We start from the raw sequence: 24,206 nt of genomic DNA, 5'->3' as shown, positions 1-24,206 counted from the left end.
TCATATACCATGTGCCTGCCCATAAGACCATGTTTCCTATTGTAATATGTCACTATTTGCCTCAGTGTTGATTATTTTACATGGTTTTGTATCATCCGCAAATATGGCAACAATACTTTTAAATTTAATCTACTAACTAGGTCATTAATATATAAAACGTGAACTAGACTCTGCATAATTTTGTATCATCTTTAAAGAGGGCTACATTACTCTGTATTCCATCTACTAAATCAATAAATAAATTGAAAAGCATAGGACCAAGCACTGACCCCTGCAGTGCCCCTCTGTTAACTGTTTTACCCATTTTAAGTATGTTCCATTTACCACCATTGTTTTCCTTTATCCCATAAACAGTTCTCTATCCACATACACACATTTTCTCCATAAGATATCCATATATCGTTTTTACATTAAAACATTGTAAATCATTCTAACAATCATGCAGTTATGCTTTTCCGGCAGTTGAATCTTTGAATCCTAGTAAGCGTATACATCTATTTAAAGGGCCAACATTATGGAAAACTGTTAAATGCCGTATATGCGTACACACTTCCAATAGGTATTATTAATCTGAGAGCTCTCACCCTTCCACTGACAGGTTTTAGACTAGTACATAGTTTGGTCAAAAAAAGACATTCCATCAAGTCCAACCAGAAAATAATGATGTCTCTTTAACCTTCCCAGCGTTCAATTTCCCCAGGATTTCTGTGCAAACAGTGATAAAATTTATTTTTAAAACTTTTTTTTTACTGTAACTTGCCAAAATGTGTCAAGCAAGGGTCTAGTATACAGTGCAGGAGAGTATTGATGTGTATGCATGTTTATACTGTTCACAGCATGTTTTTTTGAACGGACATTTCTGTCCATACCGCTAGGGAGGTTAAAGGGACTCCAAGCACCTCTCATGGGCATGCCTTTAAGACTCCGACCAGTACTGCAAAGTACTTAAAGACACTCTAACAAAATGTTCTGCCTTATTTCTTCTATCCTATAAGTTCCTATACCTGTTCTAATGTGGTCTGTCTTACTGCAGCCTTTCCTAGTTGCAAAGTGGCCGTATTTATCTCTGTTATATAATCTAATCTTCTTTCCTTTGTCAGCTTTGTCGGCTCAAGCAGGAATGTGCTGCTCTGCTGTGATAGGTAGAAGTTATACACACCCTCTCCACGCCCCCTCCAGGCTCTATATGAGTCACAGACTGAGCTTATCTCAGGAAATCACATGCTGGTTAGCATCCATGTTTTTTGTTTGTAAACACTGCCTAAAACCAGCAATTACAAGCCAGGATTGCAGCAGGGAGTTGCAGAAACAGCAAAGAGGGGCCCAGGAGAACATAATGGATAGAATGGTATGCTTTTTATTGTAAGAATTTTAGAGTACAGATTCTCTTTAAAGATGCATACCTTTCTGTAGCGTGTGCTCTCCTCTTTCATTTGATGCATGAATCGCAGTTCTACACCAAATAGGTTTCGTTCGATTTCAATTTAACAACTTGACGACCGCAATGTTAAACCCCCCTAAAGACCAGGCTCATTTTTGCAGCACTGGGCTGTGCGGACTTTTCAGCCTCCTGCACAGCCCAGCGATTGGACTCACCTCCTATTTTTGTTCCCAAGGGGACATACTGCCGGAGGTGCCTGATCGCTGCTGTCACTTTTTTTTTTCTTCTGCCTCATAGAGGCTCTCTCTCCCTCCATCCCCCTCCTTCCTCCCTCCCCTCCGCCTATTTGATTGAACAAGACGTCCTGTTTTCCACCTCTCATAGGCATCAGCCTATGAGAGGATGGCAATCCCGTCCAATCAGAGGCCGGGGATCGCCAATCTCGTACAGCGCTGCCGGAGACCGCAGTGCTGTACTGATATAAACAAAGGGGATTTCTTTCCCCTTTCGTTTACATATAGTCTGCTAGCCGCAATCGGCAGCTAGCGGGCTAATCACGGAGCTCCAAACCGTGAACGGGCAGGTAAGGATCATGCATGCGCGCGGTCGTTCCCTGGGAAACTGCGGCTCCAGGACTTGATGCCAATCGGCGTTAGGCGGTCCTAAGGTTGCCGCCACATTCACACCCATTGGCGTGACGCGGTCATTAGGTAGTTAACAATCGCGGCTGCCATCTTGGCTATGTTATAACTTCAGAGTCACCCCTGCCTTCTATGTTAGAGAAGTGCATCACTGAATGAAGCAGGAAGAGGAAGTGACACGCATGGCCATTGCAAGAGGCTCCTCCAGAGGGGTCATAGTACGACTTTGTTGGAAGTCGTCCGGCTTAAAGGCATGCCCATGAGAGGTGCTCGGAGTCCCTTTAAGGTGGATTCTGACAGTATCCTTTATTCATTTTAAAAGTACTCCTTGGAAAGGACCTATACAAATATGCCAGTTAGCCTGCTTACTTGTGTGCACACTTTTCTGGAAGTTGGACTGTGCTACTGCCATCCAGAGAGTGCTTTTGAAAATAAAGGAATTCTTCAGATTCTCCCATAAAGAGATGGACTAATCTAAAAATGGCCGGAAGACATTCAGGGCTGTCAGATTAATATTACCTACTTAGAGACACTGAAGTGAAAAAGATATAATGAATTCTATGTGTAGTAGGGATAGTTAATAGAACATTAGTAGCAAAGAAAATATTCTCATATTTTTATTTTCAGCTATATAGTTTTTTTCTATAACATTGCATCATTCTCTAATATTTGCAGTTTACACACTACTCGGTATTCTAAATGATTTTACAGAGCAGGCTAGTGAACTATTGACCTGTCCTCTGCAGAGAAAAAGAAAATACGACTGACACTTGAGATGAGCTTCAGAAGACAGAGCCCTCTGCGACTTTGAACGTTGTGGAACTCCATGCCTCTTTTGCATAGATAACTGGAGTTTCTTAACTCTTCCTGTACTGGAAACAATATTAGACTTCTCTCTGCTCCTAATGTTTTATTTCTTAGCTGTACTACACATACAAATCATTATATCATACTTTTTTTTTTCGCTTCAGTGTCTCTTTTAAAGAAAATCTGTAATGAAAAAAACTCCCCTGGGTGGTACTCGCCTCGGGTGGGGGAAGCCTCAGGATCCTATTGAAGCTTCCCCTGTCCTCCTCAGTCCACACTCTCAGATCCTCCCCAGACCCCCCCCCCTCCCCTGAGTACTGTATACATCTATCCTCCCCTATAATCGCCCGTCAATCACCCCCTGTCACCACCTGTCACTGCCACCCATCAGATCAGACCCTGACCTGCCTCTTACGGGCATCTGATCACCTACCCACACCATCAGATCGTCCGCAGACCCACCTTCAGATCAACTCCAAAGTGCATTGTTTACATCTGTTCTGCCATCTAATCACCCACTGATCACCCATCAATCACCCGCTTTCACCACCTGTCACTGCTACCCATCAGATCAGACCCCTATCTGCCCCTAGGGCACCCAATCGCACACCCACACCCTCAGAACGCCCTCAGACCCCAGCCCTGATCACCTCACCAGTGCATTGCTTGCATCTATTCCCCCCTCTAATCACACCTTGAGACACCCATCAATCAACTCCTGTCACCCCCTAGCACACCTACCCATCAGATCAGGCCCTAATTTGCCCCGTGTGGGCTCCTGATCACTCGGCCAAACCCTCAGACCCCCTTCCGATCACCTCCCCAGTGCATTGATTGCATCTATTTTCCCCTCTAATCACCCCCTGAGACACCAATCAATCACCTGCTGTCACCCCCCTAGCACTCCTATCCATCAGATCAGGCCCTAATCTGCCCCCTGCAGGCTTCTGACCACCCAGCCAAACCCTCACCCGCCCCACCGCAGTGACAGAATTTTTTTTCCTGATCACTGCTGGTCTCTACGACTTAATTGTGGCTGAGACCAACCGTTATGCCACACAATACGCAACCGCCAATCCAAGAAGCTACCATGCCCAGCCTTTTCGGTGGAAACCACTCCACGTTTCCGAAAGTAACATTTTTTGGGTCCTTCTCCTTAACATGGGTCTAGTCCAGGCATGGGCAAACTTGGCCCTCCAGCTGTTAAGGAACTACAAATCCCACAATGCATTTGCCTTTGAGTCATGACTGTGGCTGTCAGACTCCTGCAATGCATTGTGGGACTTGTAGTTCCTCAACAGCTGGAGGGCCAAGTTTGCCCATGCCTGGTCTAGTCAAAAAGAATGTATTGCGGTCTTATTGGTCTACGCACTAATACATCACATGCCCATGTTCTCTGCTGCCATGTCCAGGTCACGATTTGAGAACATCCTGCACTTCAGTGCCAATACAACCTGTCATCTAAGAGGCCACCCTGCTTATTCGCCCCCTCATAGACCACCTGTCATCAATTTGCAGATGCTTATGCCCCTGAACAGTCATTTTGAGGCATTTGGTTTCCAGACTACTCCTCACGGTTTTGGGCCCCTAAAATGCCAGGGCAGTATAGGAACCCCACAAGTGACCCCATTTTAGAAAAGACAACCCAAGGTATTCCGTTAGGTGTATGGCGAGTTCATAGAAGATTTAAATTTTTTTCAAAAGTTAGCGGAAATTGATTTTTATTGTTTTTTTCACAAAGTGTCATTTTCCACTAACTTGTGACCAAAAAAAAAAAATCTTCAATTAACTCACATGTCTGTGTTTTTCTGAGGCCCACTTGAGTAGTTATGCATATTACAAGCCAAACAGTATTGCCTTCTTCAGTGCAGAGCATAGCATTAAGCAGGTAAACAACAAACCTAACACACTGATGCAAGCAAAAATCAGATTAATGTCGGCATAAGAGTCAACTTACTTTCATCTGCTTTGGTTTTATCAGAAAATTTGTCCCATAGGTCCTCAGAAAATTATACAGCTCTATCAGCCCACACCATATTCGTCTTGGGGGTGTCCTTATAGTCAGAATGCTTCTTGTCATACAATTCCGTGTGCTCCTGGATTTTTTAAATTGGCTCTTCGGTATTGAACCAGCTCCTGCGACTCATCTTTTTTTATTGCGGCTTTAGCTCTCTCACGGAAAAAAAGAGCGTACGTAATTGCCACATAATGCGATTCTTTAAATTTTTTTAGCGTTTACTGCTTTCCCTGTACCTTTTATTATAGCAAAATCACCCCAAAAAGTATGCTAGGAGTTCCGACCTGCCTACCCCATTCATTCTCCTCCTCGGAAATAGCCCCTGGCCAAAAATTTGCTCTCAATCTCTTTGGACTGTGAAATGTATATACACTCACCTAAAGGATTATTAGGAACACCTGTTTAATTTCTCATGAATGCAATTATCTAATCAACCAATCACATGGCAATTGCTTCAATGCATTTAGGGGTGTGGTCCTGGTCAAGACAATCTCCTGAACTCCAAACTGAATGTCAGAATGGGAAAGAAAGATGATTTAAGCAATTTTGAGCGTGGTATGGTTGTTGGTGCCAGACGGGAGTGTTTCACAATCTGCTCAGTTACTGGGATTTTCACGCACAACAATTTCTAGGGTTTACAAAGAATGGTGTGAAAAGGGAAAAACATCCAGTATGTGGCAGTCCTGTGGGCGAAAATGCCTTGTTGATGCTAGAGGTCAGAGGAGAATGGGCCGGCTGATTCAAGCTGATAGAAGAGCAACATTGACTGAAATAACCACTCATTACAACCGAGGTATGCAGCAAAGCATTTGAAGCCACAACATGCACAACCTTGAGGCGAATGGGCTACAACAGCAGAAGACCCCACCGGGTACCACTCATCTCCACTACAAATAAGAAAAAGTGGCTACAATTTGCACGAGCTCACCAAAATTGGACAGTTGAAGACTGGAAAAATGTTGCCTGGTCTGATGAGTCTCGATAGTCAGAATTTGGCGTAAACAGAATGAAAACATGTATCCATCATGCCTTGTTGGTGGTGGTGTAATAGTGTGGGGGATGTTTTCTTGGCACACCTTAGGCCCTTTAGTGCCAACTGGGCATCGTTTAAATGCCACGGGCTACCTGAGCATGGTTTCTGAACATGTCCATCCCTTCACGACCACCATGTACCCATCCTCTGGCTACTTCCAGCAGGATAATGCTCCATGTCACAAAGCACGAATCATTTCAAATTGTTTTCTTGAACATGACAATGAGTTCACTGTAATAAAATGGCCCCCACAGTCACCAGATCTCAACCCAATAGAGCATCTTTGGGATGTGATGGAACGGGAGCTTTGTGCCCTGGATGTGCATCGCCACAAATCTCCAACTGCAAGATGCTATCTTATCAATATGGGCCAACATTTCTAAAGAATGCTTTTAGCACCTTGTTGAATCAATGCCCCGTAGAATTTAGGCAGTTCTGAAGGCAAAAGGGGGTCATACACCGTATTAGTATGGTGTTCCTAATAATCCTTTAGGTGAGCGTATGTATATATTATAACGGACACCGTGGACTTGATTTATACGATATATATAGATCTGTAGATAGATATAGAGAGAGAGAGAGAGATCTAGATATACTATATATATATATATATATATATATATATATATATATACTGTGTGTATATGTGTGTGTGTGTATATATATATAGGATTTAGTAGACTGAATACAGGGTAATTTAGCCATCGTTCTAGGTGATGCTTAATTATCAACACTAAGATGGATAGTGACATATTACAACAGGATCTTGACAACATGGCCATATGGGCAGACACATGGCAGATGACATTTATTGTTGATACCAGTGGTAGAGCACCCTATAAAATAGCATACAGCTGGGAACATTAGGCTTAGAGAATGACTTGGGAATACTGGATGATGAGTTAAGTAACCATATACAATGCCAAGCAGCGGTAGCTAAAGCAAATACAATTCTGGAATGCATAAAAGGGGAAATAAAATCTTGAGATACTTGTATACTACTCCCTCTGTATAAATCACTTGTGATGGCACATCTGGAGTATGGGATACAGTTTTGAGCGCCACACTGTTGACTATTGAGCACCAGGACATTGACCTTCCAGAACAGGTACAAATACAAGCAACAAAATTAACCAGAGGGATGGAAGATCTCACCAAGAAAGTAAAAAAAGGGGGGGGGGGGGGGTTATTTAGCTTGGGAAAAAAGGCGACTGAGAGGTGACCTAATTAGCATGTAGAAATACATCAGAGGGCAATTCAAAAACATGGCAGATGACCTTCTTGTCCTTAAAGCTGAATGAGCATCGGCAGATGTGGCTAGATGGATCGGGGATAGCCACCGACGAACGATCGTTTCTGTGATCCATCTGGCCGCATCTACAGTCGTCGTTTGCAACTGAGGAAATTAATTATAACGTAAATGGTCGTTTAAACAATCGTGACGACCATGCGCAAGTCAGTGAGGATCGGAATGATCCTCAGCGAATTGGACCTGTTGGTCGCTGAAAAACTGAACGCCGCTAGTGTAGTGCGTTGGTCAACATTGTTTAGTGAATTTTAGTTAAACGATGTTGTGCAATATCGCAGAAAAATTTTGTGAAAAATAATTCGTTTGGTATGGGCCTTAAAGGGATACTTAAGTAAAAAAAAAAAAGATTTTTACTCACCTGGGGCATCCCTCAGCCCCCTGAAGCTGTATGGTGCCCTCGCAGCCTCGCTCCGACCCTCCTGTCCCCGCCGGCGGCTACTTCCAGGTTCGGCGACAGCCGCCGTCAGGCTGGGAACACGAGTGATTCTCCGCGTTCCCAGACGCTATATCACCCTTTGTGCTGCTATAGCGTATAACATACGCTATAGCAGCATAGAGGGTGATATAGTGGCTGGGAACGTGGAGAATCACTCGCGTTCCCAGCCTGTCGGCGGCTGTCGCCGAACCCGGAAGTAGCCGCCGGCAGGGACAGGAGGGTCTGAGCGAGGCTGCGCGAGGGCACCATACTGCTTCAGGGGGCTGAGGGATGCCCCAGGTGAGTAAAAATCATTTTTTTTTTTTTTTTGACTTAAGTATCCCTTTAACCACGTGCCGACCGCCCACTACCTATGGGCGTCGGCAAAGTGACACACCCAGGACCGCATAACGCCGATCGGCAGCGGTACCTGGGGGACTAAGTAGCCGGGGATCGCGCGCATATATGCGTGCGCATTCGCCGGCATTAGGCTCCGACCCACCCGCGACGTCAACTCGCCGGCCAATTAGCAGCGCCGACGGGTTGTTAACCCCCGATCTGCCCCATACAAAGTGTATAATACACCTTGTTAAGCTAACAGTGTATTATACAGGCTGCCTCCTGCCCAGGTGGTCCCAGTGATCGAGGGACCACCAGTGCAGGAGGCAGCCCTTCTAGTAAACACCCAAGCACACTGATCCTGCCCCCTGATCGCCCACCGCACCCCTCAGACCCCCCCTGATCACCCCTGTTTGCACCCAGTCACCCCTCTAATCACCAATCACTCCCTGTCACTATTTGGCAAGGCTATATTTTATATTGGGTCCTAAACTGCCCCCTGGGGGCTCCTGATCACATCTTACCCCCCCCCCCCCCCATGTACTGTATACATCTATTCTCCCCTGTAATCACCCACTGATCACCTGTCCCTTCTACCCATCAGATCAGACCCTAATCTGCCCCTTGCGGGCACCCAATTACCCGCCCACACCCTCAGATCGCCCTCAGACCCCCTGATCACCTCACCAGTGCATTGCTTGCATCTATTCTCCCCTCTGATCACATCCTGATCACCTATCAATCACCCTGTCACCACCTGTCACTGCTACCCATCAGATCAGACCTTCATCTGCCCTTGCGGGCACCCAAACACCCGCTCACACCCTCAGATCGCCCTCCCCCCTCCCCCCCCGATCACCTCAATAGTGCATTATTTACATCTTTTCTCCCCTCTAATCACCCATCAATCACCCCCTGTCACTACTACCAATCAAATCAGACCCTAATCTGCCCCTTGCGGGCACCCAATTACCCGCCCACACCCTCAGATTGCCCTCAGACTCTCCCTGATCACCTTGCCAGTGCATTGCTTGCATCTAATCTCCCTTCTAATCACACCCTGAGACACCCATCAATCACCTCCTGTCACCCCCTAGCACACCTACCCATCAGATCAGGCCCTAATTTCCCCCGTGTGGGCTCCTGATCACTCGGCCAAACCCACAGATCCCCTTCCGATCACCTCCCCAGTGCATTGATTGCATCTATTCTCCCCTCTAATCACCACCTGAGACACCCATCAATCACCCCTTGTCACCCCCTAGCACTCCTTTCAATCAGATTAGGCCCTAATCTGCCCCCTTTTTTTTTTGTGATCACTGCTGGTCTCTACGACTTAATTGTGGCTGAGACCAACCGTTATGCCACACAATACGCAACCGCCAATCCAAGAAGCTACCATGCCCATCCTTTTTGGTGGAAACCACTCCAAGTTTCCAAACGTAACATTTTTGGGGGCCTTCTCCTTAACATGGGTCTAGTCAAAAAGAATGTATTGCAGTCTTATTGGTCACATGCCCATGTTCTCTGCTGCCATGTCCAGGTCACGATTTGTCGCAGCAGCAATCAAATAGCACCAAAAGAAAGCTGTATTAGTGACAAGAAAAGGCGGTAAAATTAATTTTGGTGGTAGGTTGTATGATCGAGCAATAAACCGTTATAGCTGCAGTGGTCTGAATGGAAAGAAAGTGTTTGGTCCTTAAGGGTTTTAAGACTGCAGTCTTAAAGTGGTTAAAAAGGAGCTTTCAGCCATACTTTCTCAGAAAAAATAACACATATAACTACTTATATTTGTTATTTTTTCTGAGAAAGTATGGCTGAAAGCTCCTTTTTAACCACTTTAAGACTGCAGTCTTAAAACCCTTAAAGAGAATCTGTATTGTTAAAATCGCACAAAAGTAAACATACCAGTGCGTTAGGGGACATCTCCTATTCCCCTCTGTCACAATTTCGCCGCTCCTCGCCGCATTAAAAGTGGTTAAAAACCGTTTTAAAAAGTTTGTTTATAAACAAACAAAATGGCCACCAAAACAGGAAGTAGGTTGATGTACAGTATGTCCACACATAGAAAATACATTCATACACAAGCAGGCTGTATACACCCTTCCTTTTGAATCTCAAGAGATCATTTGTGTGTTTCTTTCCCCCTGCAGCTATCTTCCACTGAAGTGTCAGGCTGTTTCTTCCTGCAGAGTGCAGACAGCTCTGCCTGTATGTAATTCCTCAGTATGTAAAAGCCCAGCCAGCTCAGAGGAGGATTTATCCAGCTTGTAACAGATAAGAGAGAAGCTGCCCTAATTTAAATAACACACAGGCAGTGTGCATATAGGGGCCAGGAGGGGGGAGATGCATCACAGAACCACAACACTGAAGAACTTGGCAGCCTTCCAGACACAGGCTGACAAGTCTGACAAGAGAGAGATAAGTTGATTTATTACAGAGACGGTGATAGTAGAACGTGCTGCAGTAAGCCAGAACACATTAGAATAGCTTTTGGAACTTGTAGGATGATAAAAAACAGGATGCAATTTTTGTTACGGAGTCTCTTTAAGGACCAGACACTTGCTCTACTTACATAACCTATGTATTGCACTGTCCACATTTTGATTTTAGTGATTTTTTTATATTAAAGCGGAATGAAACCCAGCATTTCTTCTTTGCTCTAAAAATTATTTACAGCATATTATATACTACCACATTTTTTTTTTCTAGAACAGCATTCAACTATTTAATTACAGGATTTAAAAGCTCCCTGCAGGGAAAGCTAGACACATCCGAACTAGTGATTATCTTGTGTTTAACATTATCTTGTGTTTACCTAATTGTGTCAAGTGAGGATGTAAACACAAAATTCCTGATACATTACAATAGAAATACACCAGTTATGAATAAAATGCAATTGCAGCTCTCAGAGCAAAAAAATTGTACTTTGGAAACTTGTAATTTCTAAATAAATAATACTTCTTATGTACAAAAGCAAATATGATAACTGTATGTGATATAAAAAGTAGGAAAGCATGTTTTATTGAATATTATGTCAGAGTTTTATACTGCTTTAAAAAAAAGAGAAAATTCCTCTTAGGATTTTCCATCTTGCCTTTGGCCTCAATTCACTAAGCTTATCTCCTGGTTTTTATAACGTTTTTAGTTATTACCATGGTGACGAGGCATGTAGTATTCAGGAAACATTTTACCTCAGGCAAACCTAACGTTAACACTTCTGTCTATAAAGAGAAACTCCGACCAATAATTGAACTTTATCCCAATCAGTAGCTGATACCCCCTTTTACATGAGAAATCTATTCCTTTTCACAAACAGACCATCAGGGGGCGCTGTATGACTGATATTGTGGTGAAACCCCTCCCACAAGAAACTCTGAAGACAGTGGTACTCCTGGCAGTTTTCTGTCTGTGAACCTTGTTGCGTTGTGGGAAATAGCGGTTTACAGCTGTTTTCAACTGCCAAAAAAAGCATGCAGCAGCTACATCACCTGCCAACAGTAAAAATGTCACCATGTAATAAATGTCAGACTGTAAATTAGGGATTTGAAAGATTTTACAATGGGCAAACACGGACTAAATCATTTATACATAATTATAAAAATGAAGCACTTTTTTATTACATTAATTTCACTGGAGTTCCTCTTTAAGTTAACTCTTCAATCCTTAAAATAACTCCAGTATTGTAAAGTTAAAGACGGGCTGTTAATTAACTGCGCGTGATAACTTCAGTGGAGGTAACTTAAGGAATGAAGAAATAAGATAACTCTCTCACTGTGTGGTGGCAAGTTTTCTCTTGCCTTGTTATCTCCAGCATGATCGTAGTGAATTGAGGCCAATGTCTATCTTGAAGCCAATCCTGACATAATTTCCTCCCTTACTCTGTCTGTGTTTGCATTGGCCGCCCTCCTCCCAGTCTTCAGACATTCCCACCCAGCTCTGCTTCATGTCGGTAAAATCCACCATTTTCTGACAACACTAGCTAAGCCTGGCACTCAAGTCCAACCAAAACATTGTGAGAGTGTATGCTGGAGTAACCCAATGCAAAAGGGAATCCTCTCCCTCCTATACTCGATATTTAACAGCCCACCCTCTGATTATACCCATCCCTATCACAAAGAATGGGAAACAGATATGAAACTTACACTAGATTTCGATGAATGGTCGCAATGTCTTGAAACCCTCTCTAAGGGTAGTATGCAGTCGACTAATATGGAAGTGTTTCTCAGATTGCTGCACCGTATATATCTAGTACCCTATAGGCTGCATAAAGTTGATAACTTTAGAGACCTGCTCTGCTTCAGGGGTAGTGGGGTCCCAGTGACTATCATATATGGTATTTCTGTCCCAAAGTTACTTGCCTGTGGAACAAAATTCTATCCTTTTTAAATACGGTCCTCCACTGTCGCATACTGCATGATCCTAGAATTTTATTATTGAGACTCAAGCCAGCATCTATATTACACTTGGAGCATAAGCTCATCCAATTTATAGTAACGGCTGTCAAAACGCGCATACATTGGGATACGAAAGTTTGGGCAACCTTGTTAATCGTCATGATTTTCCTGTGTAAATCGTTGGTTGTTACGATAAAAAATGTCAATTAAATATATTCTATAGGAGACCCATACAGTGATATTTGAGAAGTGATATGAAATGTATTGGATTTACAGACCTCTCTAGTTCATTCAGGTTTGATGGCTTCCGAGCATGGACAACTCCTTTTAACCCACACTACATATTTTCAATTATATTCAGGTCTGGGGACTGAGATGGCCATTCCAGAACGTTGTACTTGTTCCTTTGGATGAATGCCTTAGTGGATTTTGAACAGTGTTTAGAGTAGTTGTCTTGTTGAAAGATCCAGCCATGGCGCAGATTCAGCTTTGTCACGGATTCCTGGACATTGATCTCCAAAATCTTCTGATACTGAGTGGAATCCATGCGTCCCTCAACTTTGACAAGATTCCCAGTCCCTGCACTGGCCACACAGCCCCACCACCATATTTTACTGTAGGTAGCAGGTGTATTTCTGGAATGCTGTGTTGTTTTTCCTCCATGCATAACGCCCCTTGTTATGCCCAAATAACTAAATTTTAGTTTCAGCATCCACAGCACCTTATTCCAAAATGAAGTTGACTTGTCCAAATGTGCTTTAGCATACTTCAAGCGGCTCTGTTTGTGCTGTGGGTGGAGATAAGGCTTCCTCTGCATCACTCTTACATACAGCTCCTTGTGTAAAGTTCGCCGAATAGTTGAACGATGCAGTGACTCCATCTGCGGCAAGAAGATGTTGTAGGCCTTTGGTGCTGGTCTGTGGGTTGACTCTGACTGTTCTCACCATTTGTCGCTTCTGTTTATCCGAGATTTTTCTTGGCCTGCCACTTTGAGCCTTAACTTGAAATGACCCTGTGGTCTTCTATTTCCTCAATATGTTCCTAACTGTGGAAACAGACTTCAGGTCATTTGAGAGTTGTTTTGAGACCCCCATGTTTCAACTCTTCAGAGAAAATTAAGAGGAGGGAAACTTACGGTTGACCCCCTTAAATACTCTTTCTCATTATTGGATTCACCTGTGTATGTAGGTCAGGGGTCACTGAGCTTACCAAGCCAATTTGAGTTCCAATACTTAGTTCTAAAGGTTTTGGAATCAGTATAATGACAAGAGCCCAAATTTATGCACCTGCCTAATTGTATTTAACCAATTATTACCCACTTTCTGTAAATCCAATATATTTAATTTTACTTCTCAAATATCACTGTGTGTCTACTATATGATATATTTAACTGACATTTTTTATCGTAACAACCAACAATTTATACAGAAAAATCATGACCATTAACAAGGTTGCCCAAACTTTCGCATCCCACTGTAGCAGCCAAATGGTTTTCACCTTACCTCTCCTTCTCTAAGGTAATAGATAAAATCAACCACACTTTAACTTGTGAACGGATTAACGGTTCTGGTGACAGAACCTCTCACTCCCACAAGATATGAGACCCCTGGCTGAGCCACACTGTCTTTAGAGGAGCTAGATACCAAATTACCTGCTAATTGATTTTTTATTTGCTTATACCTCAGACGTAACCCCTCAAACCTGAGACTTTATAAGATGCTTTTTCTACTAACTATCTTTCACTCATAATTCTGTATACACCTGTTCAGCTTACTTAGTAGCTATCTAGTGGGAATTACCTACGGTACCCTACTATTTTGCTTAAAGCGGTATCGTCACCATAAAAATCAAATTTCAACAGCAACTGGTCTGAGTGTATTAAGTGATAACGATGCTAAGCCTGCATTCAAAACTTTCAAAACTTTTTCTGCTGTTATGATTTGGAGTTATCACATACTTAACCACCCTGGCGTTCTATTAAATGCGCCAGGGTGGCTGCTGCGCAGTATTTTTTTAATTCTTTTTTTAAATGTAGCTAGCCTAGCCCTAGCTACATGATGCCCCCCGCCCTGCGGCATCCCTCCCACCCCTCCGATCGCCGCGCGCGTATGCCCATAAGGAAATCTCGTTCTGAACGGGATTTTCTTTAGGGCTTCCCCCGACGCCATGGCGACGAACGGAATGACGTCATCGACGTCGTGACGTCACAGGGAGTCCCGATCCACCCCTCAGCGCTGCCTGGCACTGATTGGCTAGGCTGTGCACAGGGTGTCGGGGTTGGGTGGTTGGGGATGCACCTGTAACGCGGTGGGTAGCGGCGCATCGACGCCGATCGGTGGCGATCGTCACCAACACGCAGCTAGCAAAGTGCTAGCTGCGTGTTTTAAAAAAAAAAATTAAGAAAATCGCCCCAGCAGGGCCTGAGCGGTGCCCTCCGGCAGTTATGGACGAGCTGAGCTCGTCCATACCGCCAAGGAGGTTAAGGAGCACTGGCCCTTTAGTAGTCTGTGCCAAAGAATTGCATGCTGGGGGTTCTTTTTATCTATAATCTATTCCTCCTCTTCCCCTTATTTCCCTGCCAGCTGCTTATCTGAAACCTAATCCCCTATTCACTTGTGTTTACAAACAAGGCTGAGGCGACTCAGTGATTGGAGGAGACAAGAAAAAAGTAAAGGGCAGAAATGACATCACAAGTTAGCCTTAACTGTGGGCAAAAGACATGGCCCCCACCAGGAACAGAATTCTCGTCATTTACTATATAACATTCACTGAAATCAAAATGTGGACAGTATAATGCATGTGTGATGTAAGTAGAACAAGTATTTATCTACTTATATATGTGTTTTGTTTTTTTCCTGGCATAGTATGGCTGATCCTACTGCTTTAAATGGGAAACTGCACACCATTGTTATTTTCTCTTTAACCTCATGGTGTTCTGTTTTCTTTTTTTTTTTTTTTTTTTAAATATATCCATCTGTAATGTGCAGACCATGTTTGGCCTCCGAGTGATTATGTATGTATGATGATACTGGAAAACTTGGCATTTTGTGCCTAATAAAAGACTTTGAAACTAAAAAGTCCACTTCTACTCCACTCATTAATTTAAATTAGTAGCACCTGTCTGAGGTCTTTAAAATTCACCTGTTCACCCCACAGTTAGACTGCAACTACTACCATGGGAAAGACCAATGAGCTGTCAGGAGACACCAGAGACAACATTGTGGACCTCCACAAGCCTGGAAAAGGCTATGGGGCAATTGCCAAGCAGCTTGGTGAAAATATATCAACTGTTGGATCAATTGTTAGAAAATGGAAGAGGCTAAAGACAACTGTCAGTCTCCCTCGGACTGGGGCTGTATGCAATATTTCACCTCGTGGGGAATCACTGATAAGAAAGGTGAGGAATCCAGCGAGAACTAAAGGGAGGAGCTGTTCAATGACATGAAGAGAGCTGGGACCACAGTTTCAAAGGTCACTGTCTGTAGAACACTACTCCGTTTCAAATTATGCATTGCACGAAAGGTTCCCCTGCTCAAGTCATCACATGTCCAGGCCCATCTGAAGTTTGCTAATGACCATCTGGATGATCTAGAGGAGGCATGGGTCAGATGAGACCAAAGAACTTTCTGGTCTAAACTTCACTTACTGTGTTTGGAGGAAAAGGATGAGTTGCATTCCAAGAACACCATCCCTTCTGTGAAGCATTGGGGCAGAACTACTGTGCCTGCGCAGTCCGATATGGCCCACGTGGCGGTGATGGACAGCGCCGCTCGTGCAGGCGCAGTACAGAGTGACCTGGAGGTCACTCTGACATCATCGCCGGGGACCGGGTCGGAGCTCCGGCGATTGGTTGGCTGCAGAGCTGCGGCGAGGGACGTCCTGGGAGCTTGGAGCTGGAGGAAGCCCCCGGTAAGTAGCACTCATTTTGTATGATTTAGCCTGATGACTCCTTTAACACTTATGTGCAGCAGTGCATTACAAATTGTTTAAAAATCATACAATGGGATTTCACGAATTTTCTTTTTTAATTCTGTCTCATACAAGGGAGGCAGCTACAATGTGACTTTCGGACCCCTCCATAACTTCTAAGTGGGGAAAACATTGCAGGGTGTTCAAATACTTATGTTCCTTACTGTAGATAGATAGATAGATAGATAATATACAGTGCTGCCCATAATTATTCATACCCCTGGCAAATTTTGCCTTAAAGTTACTTCAACCAGCAAGTAATTTTTTGATGAGAAATGACATAGGTTTCTCCAAAAGTATAATAAGATGATGTACAAAAGTCATTATTGTAGGGGGGGGGGGGGGGGGATTTCATTTTTATTTAAATTTGAGCAAAAAGTGTCCAGTCCAAAATAATTCATACTCTTCACAAACTGTCAGTCTGTGGGAAAATCCAGAGTTCTATACCATTCCAAATAGTCCAAGCTGTTCCAAAGCATCCTAATTACCCTGATTAATTGGGAACAGCTGTTTTAATCAGTTCAACAGGTGAAAAACAGCAGCTCTTTACAGTTGGTTTGTAGACAGTCATGGCTAAGAAAAAGGAGCTCAGTGAGGACCTGCAGCTGTGCATTATGGCTGCTCACATGTCAGGAAAGGGCTACAAAACCATATCTAAATGTTTTCCAGTTCCAGTGGCTACAGTGCAAAGTATCATTAAAAAATACAAGATGTTCTGCACTGTGGAAAATCTCAGAGGATGTGGTCGGAACCCAAAAGTGACAGCTGTCATGGCCAGGAGGATGGTGAGAGACGAGATAAAGAATAAAAGGATCACCTCCAAGGCCATCCTGGTGAATTTGGGCTCTCCTGTCAATTTTCAGTATCTCAAGGCAGACAATCCAACAGACACTGCACACTGCTGGGTTTCACTGATCCAGAATAAGGACACTACTCCAGATAAGGGACACAAAAGTTTGCTTGGCCTTTGCAAATGCCCATCTGGACAAAGAAGACTTCTGATCTTCTGTGAAACAAAAATTGAATTGTTTGGTCACAATGATGTTTCATTCATTTGGCATACAAAAGGAGAAGCCTTCAACCGAAAGAACACCATCCCCACTGTCAAACATTGGTGGTGGGAACCTAATGCTTTGGGGTTGTTCTTTCAGCCAATGGACCAGGGAACCTAATCACAGTACTCACAGCACCATGAAAAAGGAGCAATACATGAGGATTCTGAACTACAACATCAGGCAGTCTGCAGAGAAACTTGGCCTTGGGCACTAGTGGACATTTCAGCGTGACAATGACCCAAAACACACAGCAAAAGTGGTGCAGAAATGGTAAGCAGACAACAACATTAATGTTTTGGAGTGGCGCCCAGCCAGAGTCATGACTTGAATCCAATTAAGAATCTGTGGAGGGAGCTAAAGATCAGGGTGATGGCAAGAAGACCCTCCAACCTGAAAGATGTGGAGCTCATTACTAAAGATGAATGGGCATAAATAGAATCTGTGGAGACATGCAAAAAGCTGGTCTGCAATTATAGGAAGTGTTAGATTGCTGTAATAGCCAATACAGGCTTTTCTATTGATAATTGAGAAGGGTATGAATAATTTTGGACTGGACACTTTTTGCTCAAATGTAAAGAAAAGCTGAGATTTTTTTTCCCCACAATAATGCCACTTATACATCGTCTTCTTATCTTTTGGGAGACACCTATGTAATTTCCTGTCAAAAAATTACTTGCTGGTTGAATAAAACTAACTAAGTCAAAACTTGCCTGGAGTATGAATAATTATGGGCAGCACTGTATATGTGTGTGTGTGTGTGTGTGTATGTATGTATATACATATGTATGTATGTGTGTATATATATATATATATATATATATGTATGTAATTTACATATATGTAATTTACATATATATAATTTACATGAGTGCCCCCTTATCCACACTGTACTGGGGCAATTAGGAAATTGGCCTGCATGCTATGGATTATGTAGATTAATAAATCTTGGGGACTGAGCCCAACCTTAGTGGGCTCCATAATCCTTTGGTTATTCCATCCTGCAGGGTGAACATAGGGTTGTGGGGAAAGGGTGGGGCCTTTAAAAAAAAATTGTACTTAAAAAAATACTGTTCAAAAATATATTAAATGTACTGTTTTACATCCATTTTCTCTGACAGATGTCAAATGAAAATATTTAAAATACATCTGTGCACACTACAAATCTGTCAATGCAAGCCCTGCATCACTGCATATGGTTTGGATTAAATAAACAATATCAAAGAAAGCAATTTAGTGAAAACATTGTTAATGAATGTAAAAACAATGTACTTGGGGAACTGGAGGAATAGTCCATCTTTGTAGGTGATGCTAATATGTAAAAATAGTGGTGCGGCCTTTTCCCTGACACCTCCCCCAAACACCAGTTGTAACTCACATGGCCACCACAGATTGTTTGAGGAACTATTGCTCTTATTATGCCCAGCCAATAGTATGTAAGAGGAGCAAGAGTGTCTCTCCATTCTCTCGCCCCAGTCCTGTACTTCCATGCGCACACTGTGTTCTGCCGTGTCAGCAGATGTTTGCCATTGACACAAAGGAGGGTAGAAGTGTTCCATTCTGGCAGAGCGATGTGAATGCATTGAAATGTATTTACATCGCTCTGCTGAAATTGAACACTTCTGCCCTCCTTTGCCTCAACTGCTGACGCAGCAGGACACTGTGTGCACATGGAAGTACAGGCCCGGGGGTGAGAGAGAGGAAAGACACTCTTGTTCCTCTTGCATCCTATTGGCCACACAGAATCGGAGCAATAGCTCCTCAATCTGTGGTGGCCACGTTTGGATGAGGGGGCCAGGGAATAGACTGCACTGCTCTGTTTTTACATCTGTGGCATCACCTACAAACATAGGCTATTACTGTGCCTTTACGCTGTCAGTTTCCTCAGTGTGCACTGTCTTACAGGTACATGAAAAAAAAATGTCTGCACTAGAAAATACATGCCTGGTCCTTTATTAACATTGTTTTTACCTTCATTAACGATGTTTGAACAAAATTGTTTTTTTTTTTAGCGTTCTTTAAAGGACCTCTGTCGCGAAAATCTTAAAATTTAAATTATATATAAACATATACAATTAAGAAATGCGTTTCTTCCAGAGTAAAATGAGCCAAAAATTGGTTTTCTCCTATGTTGCTGTCACTTAAAGTAGGTAGCAGAAATCTGACAGAACCGACAGGTTTTGGACTAGCCTATCACCTCATGGGGGGGTCACAGAGATTTCTTTATTTTCAAAATGCACTTTGTGAATGGCAGTTGCTCTGTCCAACTGCCAAAAATGTGCACGGTGAGCAGGGAGGCTGGTCAGCATCTTTGCATAAATCTTTTTCCGGTAATGTCTTTATAAAGAATAATGGTCATGCTGAGAATCCCATATGGAGAGATGGACTAGTCCAAAACCTGCCGTTAATGTTAGATTTCTACTACTTACGGTAAATGCCAGCAACATAGGAGAGAAGTAATTTATGGCTTACTTTACTCAGGAAGAAACGTGCTTATTTGTATGCGTTTTAAATTTTGAGATTTTCGCGACAGTTCCTCTTTAAGTTTCGTTAACTCTCTTACAGCTGTGGCTGTTTTGTGCATAGAAAATGTGCATACACCTGTTTTTGGTACATGCAAATAAAGAGAAGATAATGACTTAGGATTGGCGCACTCCTAGAGCGTTTCGGAGCACTTTTCAAAACGCTTGCGCTAATGTATTTGAATGGGATGGATCACAGCAGAGCGATGTGATTTGAGGCGATTCAGCCTCAATCTTAAGTATAAGAAGCGTTTTTTTTTTTTGTTTGTTTGTTTGTTTTTTTGTACAATAGCTTTACACATGTAGCTCTACTGGACAGAAACAAAATGCTGCATCAAAACACTCCATAAATCGCTAGGCATAACTAGAAAATTGCTAGGCACATGCCTAGAACCACTTAGAAAAATAACTTCTAAAAATGCTGAGCGTTTGCGGTTACGCTAGCGCGTTTAGGTGTGCACCAGCCCTTACCCTTTCCATATATGCATACACCATTTTTTCCAACTAATCAGTTAGGTTAAAAAGAAGTTCAGATTCTCAGGATATTGCTTGTAAGGTTTGTGCTTTATATACAGTGGTTTGCAAATTGAAGTTTTCCACATTTTGTCACATTACTGCCACAAACATGAATTAATTTTATTGGAATGTCACGTACAAGACCAATACAAAGTGGTGTACACGTGAGAAGTGGAACGAAAATCATACATGATTCCAAAAAATTTTACAAATTAACTGCAAAGTGGGGTGTGCGTAATTATTCAGCCCGAGTCAATTTTTTGTAGAACCACCTTTTGCTGCAATTACAGCTGCCAGTCTTTTAGGGTACGTCTCCAGCTTTGCACATCTAGAGACTGAAATCCCTGCCCATTCTTCTTTGCAAAACAGCTCCAGCTCAGTCAGATTAGGTGGACAGCATTTGTGAACAGCAGTTTCCAGATCTTTGATATCTAAAAAAAACAGCAGAGCGCTCAACAACACTATAAATATATGCCACCTGTGCCTTAATATACATAAACCACACTTTCAACTTCAATGCATCAGTGAAAAAATGTGTCCATTCACTAAGAGTGATATAAACAGTCCATATAATTCCAGATACAGGTAAGGATCTTCGTAGGCTTCTTACAACATTCAAGAATAACTATACGCTCACCAGAACAATTGGTCAATCAACTCAGGATCAGCAATCACGTATTTGGCCTGGCCAGTTATCTCCTCTCCTGCATTTGCCAGTTGAAGCTCCTCCTCATATAGTCACATGCATGTAAAGAAACAAGACACCGCAATAGTGTGATACCGCCTGGTAATATTGCATTAAAACTCCACCAGTGCACCCAACTTGTTACAATATCACCCGACGTGCCTCCACCAAGTAAGCACTCAAGCCTCTCACCAGACTTGGTCGCCGACCCCTCACAGACCAGCCGTTCAGCGTTTTTAAAATATCACCTCCGTTCTCCAGCAATAAGGTCCTATGACTCAAGCAAGGCTTAACATAGTGTGACTCCGTTTATTAATTACAAATATAAAATTGTAGTGCACTTACAAGTCTTCCATAAAAATGCGCATATAAAACTTTCCCTCGAGGACATTCAGCGTCTCGCTGGCTCCCTTAGCCACGCCCTACTAGTTTCGTCATATGACCCATCAGCCCCTGATGGAGTTTTACTGCAATATTACCAGGCGGTATCACACTATTGCTGTGTCTTGTTTCCTTACATGCATGTGGCTATATGAGGAGGAGCTTCAACTGGCAAATGCTGGAGAGGAGATAACTGGCCAGGCCAAATACGTGATTGCTGATCCTGAGTGATTGGCCAATTGTTCTGGTGAGCGTATGTTGTTGTTCTTGAATGTTGAAAGAAGCCTACGAAGATTCTTACCTGTATCTGGAATTATATGGACTGTTTATATCACTCTTAGTGAATGGACAAATTTTTTCACTGATGCATTTCAGTTGAAAGTGTGGTTTATGTATATTAAGGCACAGGTGGCATATATTTAGTGTTGTTGAGCGCTCTGCTGTATTTTAGCTATCAATTACAATCATAGTGTGACACACACATTTTTGGCAGATAGCGATCCAACAGCTATTGCGATACAATTTGAATATAGGCTGGAGGTGAGGAGCGCACGACCACCCGTTACATACATACGTTTTCAGATCTTGCCACAGATTCTCTAATGGATTTAGATCTGGACTTTGATTGGGCCATTCTAACACTTGGATATGTTTTGTTTTAAACCATTCCATTGTTGCTCTGGCTTTATGTTTAGGGTCGTTGTCCTGCTGGAAGGTGGATCCTCTGCCCCAGTCTCAAGTCTTTTGCAGACTCCAAAAGGTTTTCTTCCAAGATTTCCCTGTATTTGGCTCCATCTATCTTTCCATCAACTCTGACCAGCTTCCCTGTCCCTGCTGAAGAGAAGCACCCCCAGAGCATGATGCTGCCACCACCATATTTGACAGTGGGGATGGTGTGTTCAGAGTGATGTGCAGTGTTAGTTTTCTGCCACACATAGCGTTTTGCATTTCGGCCAAAAAGTTCCATTTTGGTCTCATCTGACCAGAGCACCTTCTTCAACGTTTGCTGTGTCTCCCACATGGCTTGTGGTAAACTGCTAACGGGACTTCTTATGCTTTTCTGTTAACAATGGCTTTCTTCTTGCCACTCTTCCATAAAGACCAACTTTGTGCAGTGCCTATGGACAGATTGTCCCACCTGAGCTGTAGGGCTGTAGATCTCTGCAGCTCGTCCAGAGTCACCATGGGCCGCTTGACTGCATTTCTGCTCAGCACTCTCCTTGTTCGCCCTGTGAATTTAGGTGACCGGCCTTGTCTTAGTAGGTTTACAGTTGTGCCATACTCCTTCCATTTCTGAATGATCACTTGAACAGTGCTCCGTGGGATGTTCAAGGCTTTGGAAATCTTTTTGTAGCCTAAGCCTGCTTTAAATTTCTCAATAACTTTATCCCTGACCTGTCTGGTGCGTTTGTTGGACTTCATGGTGTTGTTGCTCCCAATATTTTCTTAGACAACCTCTGAGGCCGTCACAGAGCAGTTGTATTTGTACTGACATTAGATTACACACAGGTGCACTCTATTTAGTCATTAGCACTCATCAGGTAATGTCTATGGGCAATTGACTGCACTCAGACCAAAGGGGGCTTAATAATTATGCACACCCAACTTTGCAGTTATTGACTTGTAAAAAATGTTTGGAATCATGTATGATTTTCGTTCCACTTCTCACGTGTACACCACTTTGTATTGGTCTTTCACATGGAATTCCAAAAAATGTAATTCATTTTTGTGGCAAAATGTGGAGAACTTCAAGGGAGCCGAATACTTTTGCAAACCACTGAATATTTTATCGTGATAACTTCAGATGCACTGTATATTGACGTCTGGTGAGTTCGCTAACTTTACACTTTTTCTTATAGTTCTGAGGTCACAGATGAAAAATTTAAAAAGCCAGTGATGGCAGGTGTTTGTCCACCGAAGTGGAATTTGTCCCATGATGAACCATACCTGTGAATACTTCATGAAGGATGTTTTTACATAACTAGTGGTTTAATGTGTGGTTAAAAAATAAATATATGTATAAATAAAAATACGTGAAAATCAGCCACTAATTGCATATTTGCAGTGTTTTTTATGTTTAAGGAAGTATTTTTATGCATAGATTTTGTGTACATTCCGTTCTTTCTGGGCAAGTTCATGGATTCAGTATAGTAATTTACGGAGGTTGATTTAAAAGGCAGCTGTCATAAATGATCAAAAATATACTGAAATATGAGTTAATATATTTTTTGCATAACGACACACAAAAAAAAACAGGAGAAAAAAAATACCCTAAATCTTGTGCATTCATGGTGCAAGGGTGTCTTGTTGAGCTTCTCCCCCCAAACTTCACTGCCCAGCTTCACCAACCCCTGCTGCCTGCACCAGCTACACTAACAAGAGCAGAGCACAGCGGAAGCCCTCACCTCTCCAGCTAGCACACTTCCTCCAGCTCCTCCTCTCCTCATCCTCACCTTCCCGTTCAGTTCAGGGCCGAGCCATGGCAGAGGCGAGAGAGGCCAATGGAAGAAGCATCAGTCCCTGGAGCTCAACTGTGTGAATGTATAAGCCAGGGAGTCAACCAGTCCACACCCGGATCCCTAAGGGTGCAACTATCCACAGCAGCAAACAAAGAAACGACTGGGTCTCCACCTGGATAGATGCAGTTATAGCATAAATTTATTGCACCATAGTGACAGAAAAACACGACGTTTCGGCCAGCAGGCCTTTATCAAGTGTTACTTGATAAAGGCCTGCTGGCCG

General features: G+C 42.9%; 1 protein-coding gene across 1 annotated transcript in view; it reads left to right on the top strand.

Annotated features, from left to right (window-relative positions):
- The window catches only part of NDUFA7 (NADH:ubiquinone oxidoreductase subunit A7), an 85,164-nt gene extending 61,657 nt beyond the window's left edge, over positions 1 to 23,507 (top strand). Inside the window, exon 4 of the mRNA XM_068233802.1 lies at positions 23,324 to 23,507. Within this exon, the coding sequence (XP_068089903.1) occupies positions 23,324 to 23,417 (94 nt within the window). The 3' untranslated portion in view covers positions 23,418 to 23,507. The remainder of the gene's footprint in view (positions 1 to 23,323) is intronic.
- Positions 23,508 to 24,206: the final 699 nt, after the last annotated feature.

Source organism: Hyperolius riggenbachi, chromosome 1 (assembly GCF_040937935.1).
Source record: "Hyperolius riggenbachi isolate aHypRig1 chromosome 1, aHypRig1.pri, whole genome shotgun sequence".
Taxonomy (NCBI): domain Eukaryota; kingdom Metazoa; phylum Chordata; class Amphibia; order Anura; family Hyperoliidae; genus Hyperolius; species Hyperolius riggenbachi.
Note: the sequence above shows the minus strand (reverse complement) of the source record. Positions and strands in the feature narration are given on the sequence as shown.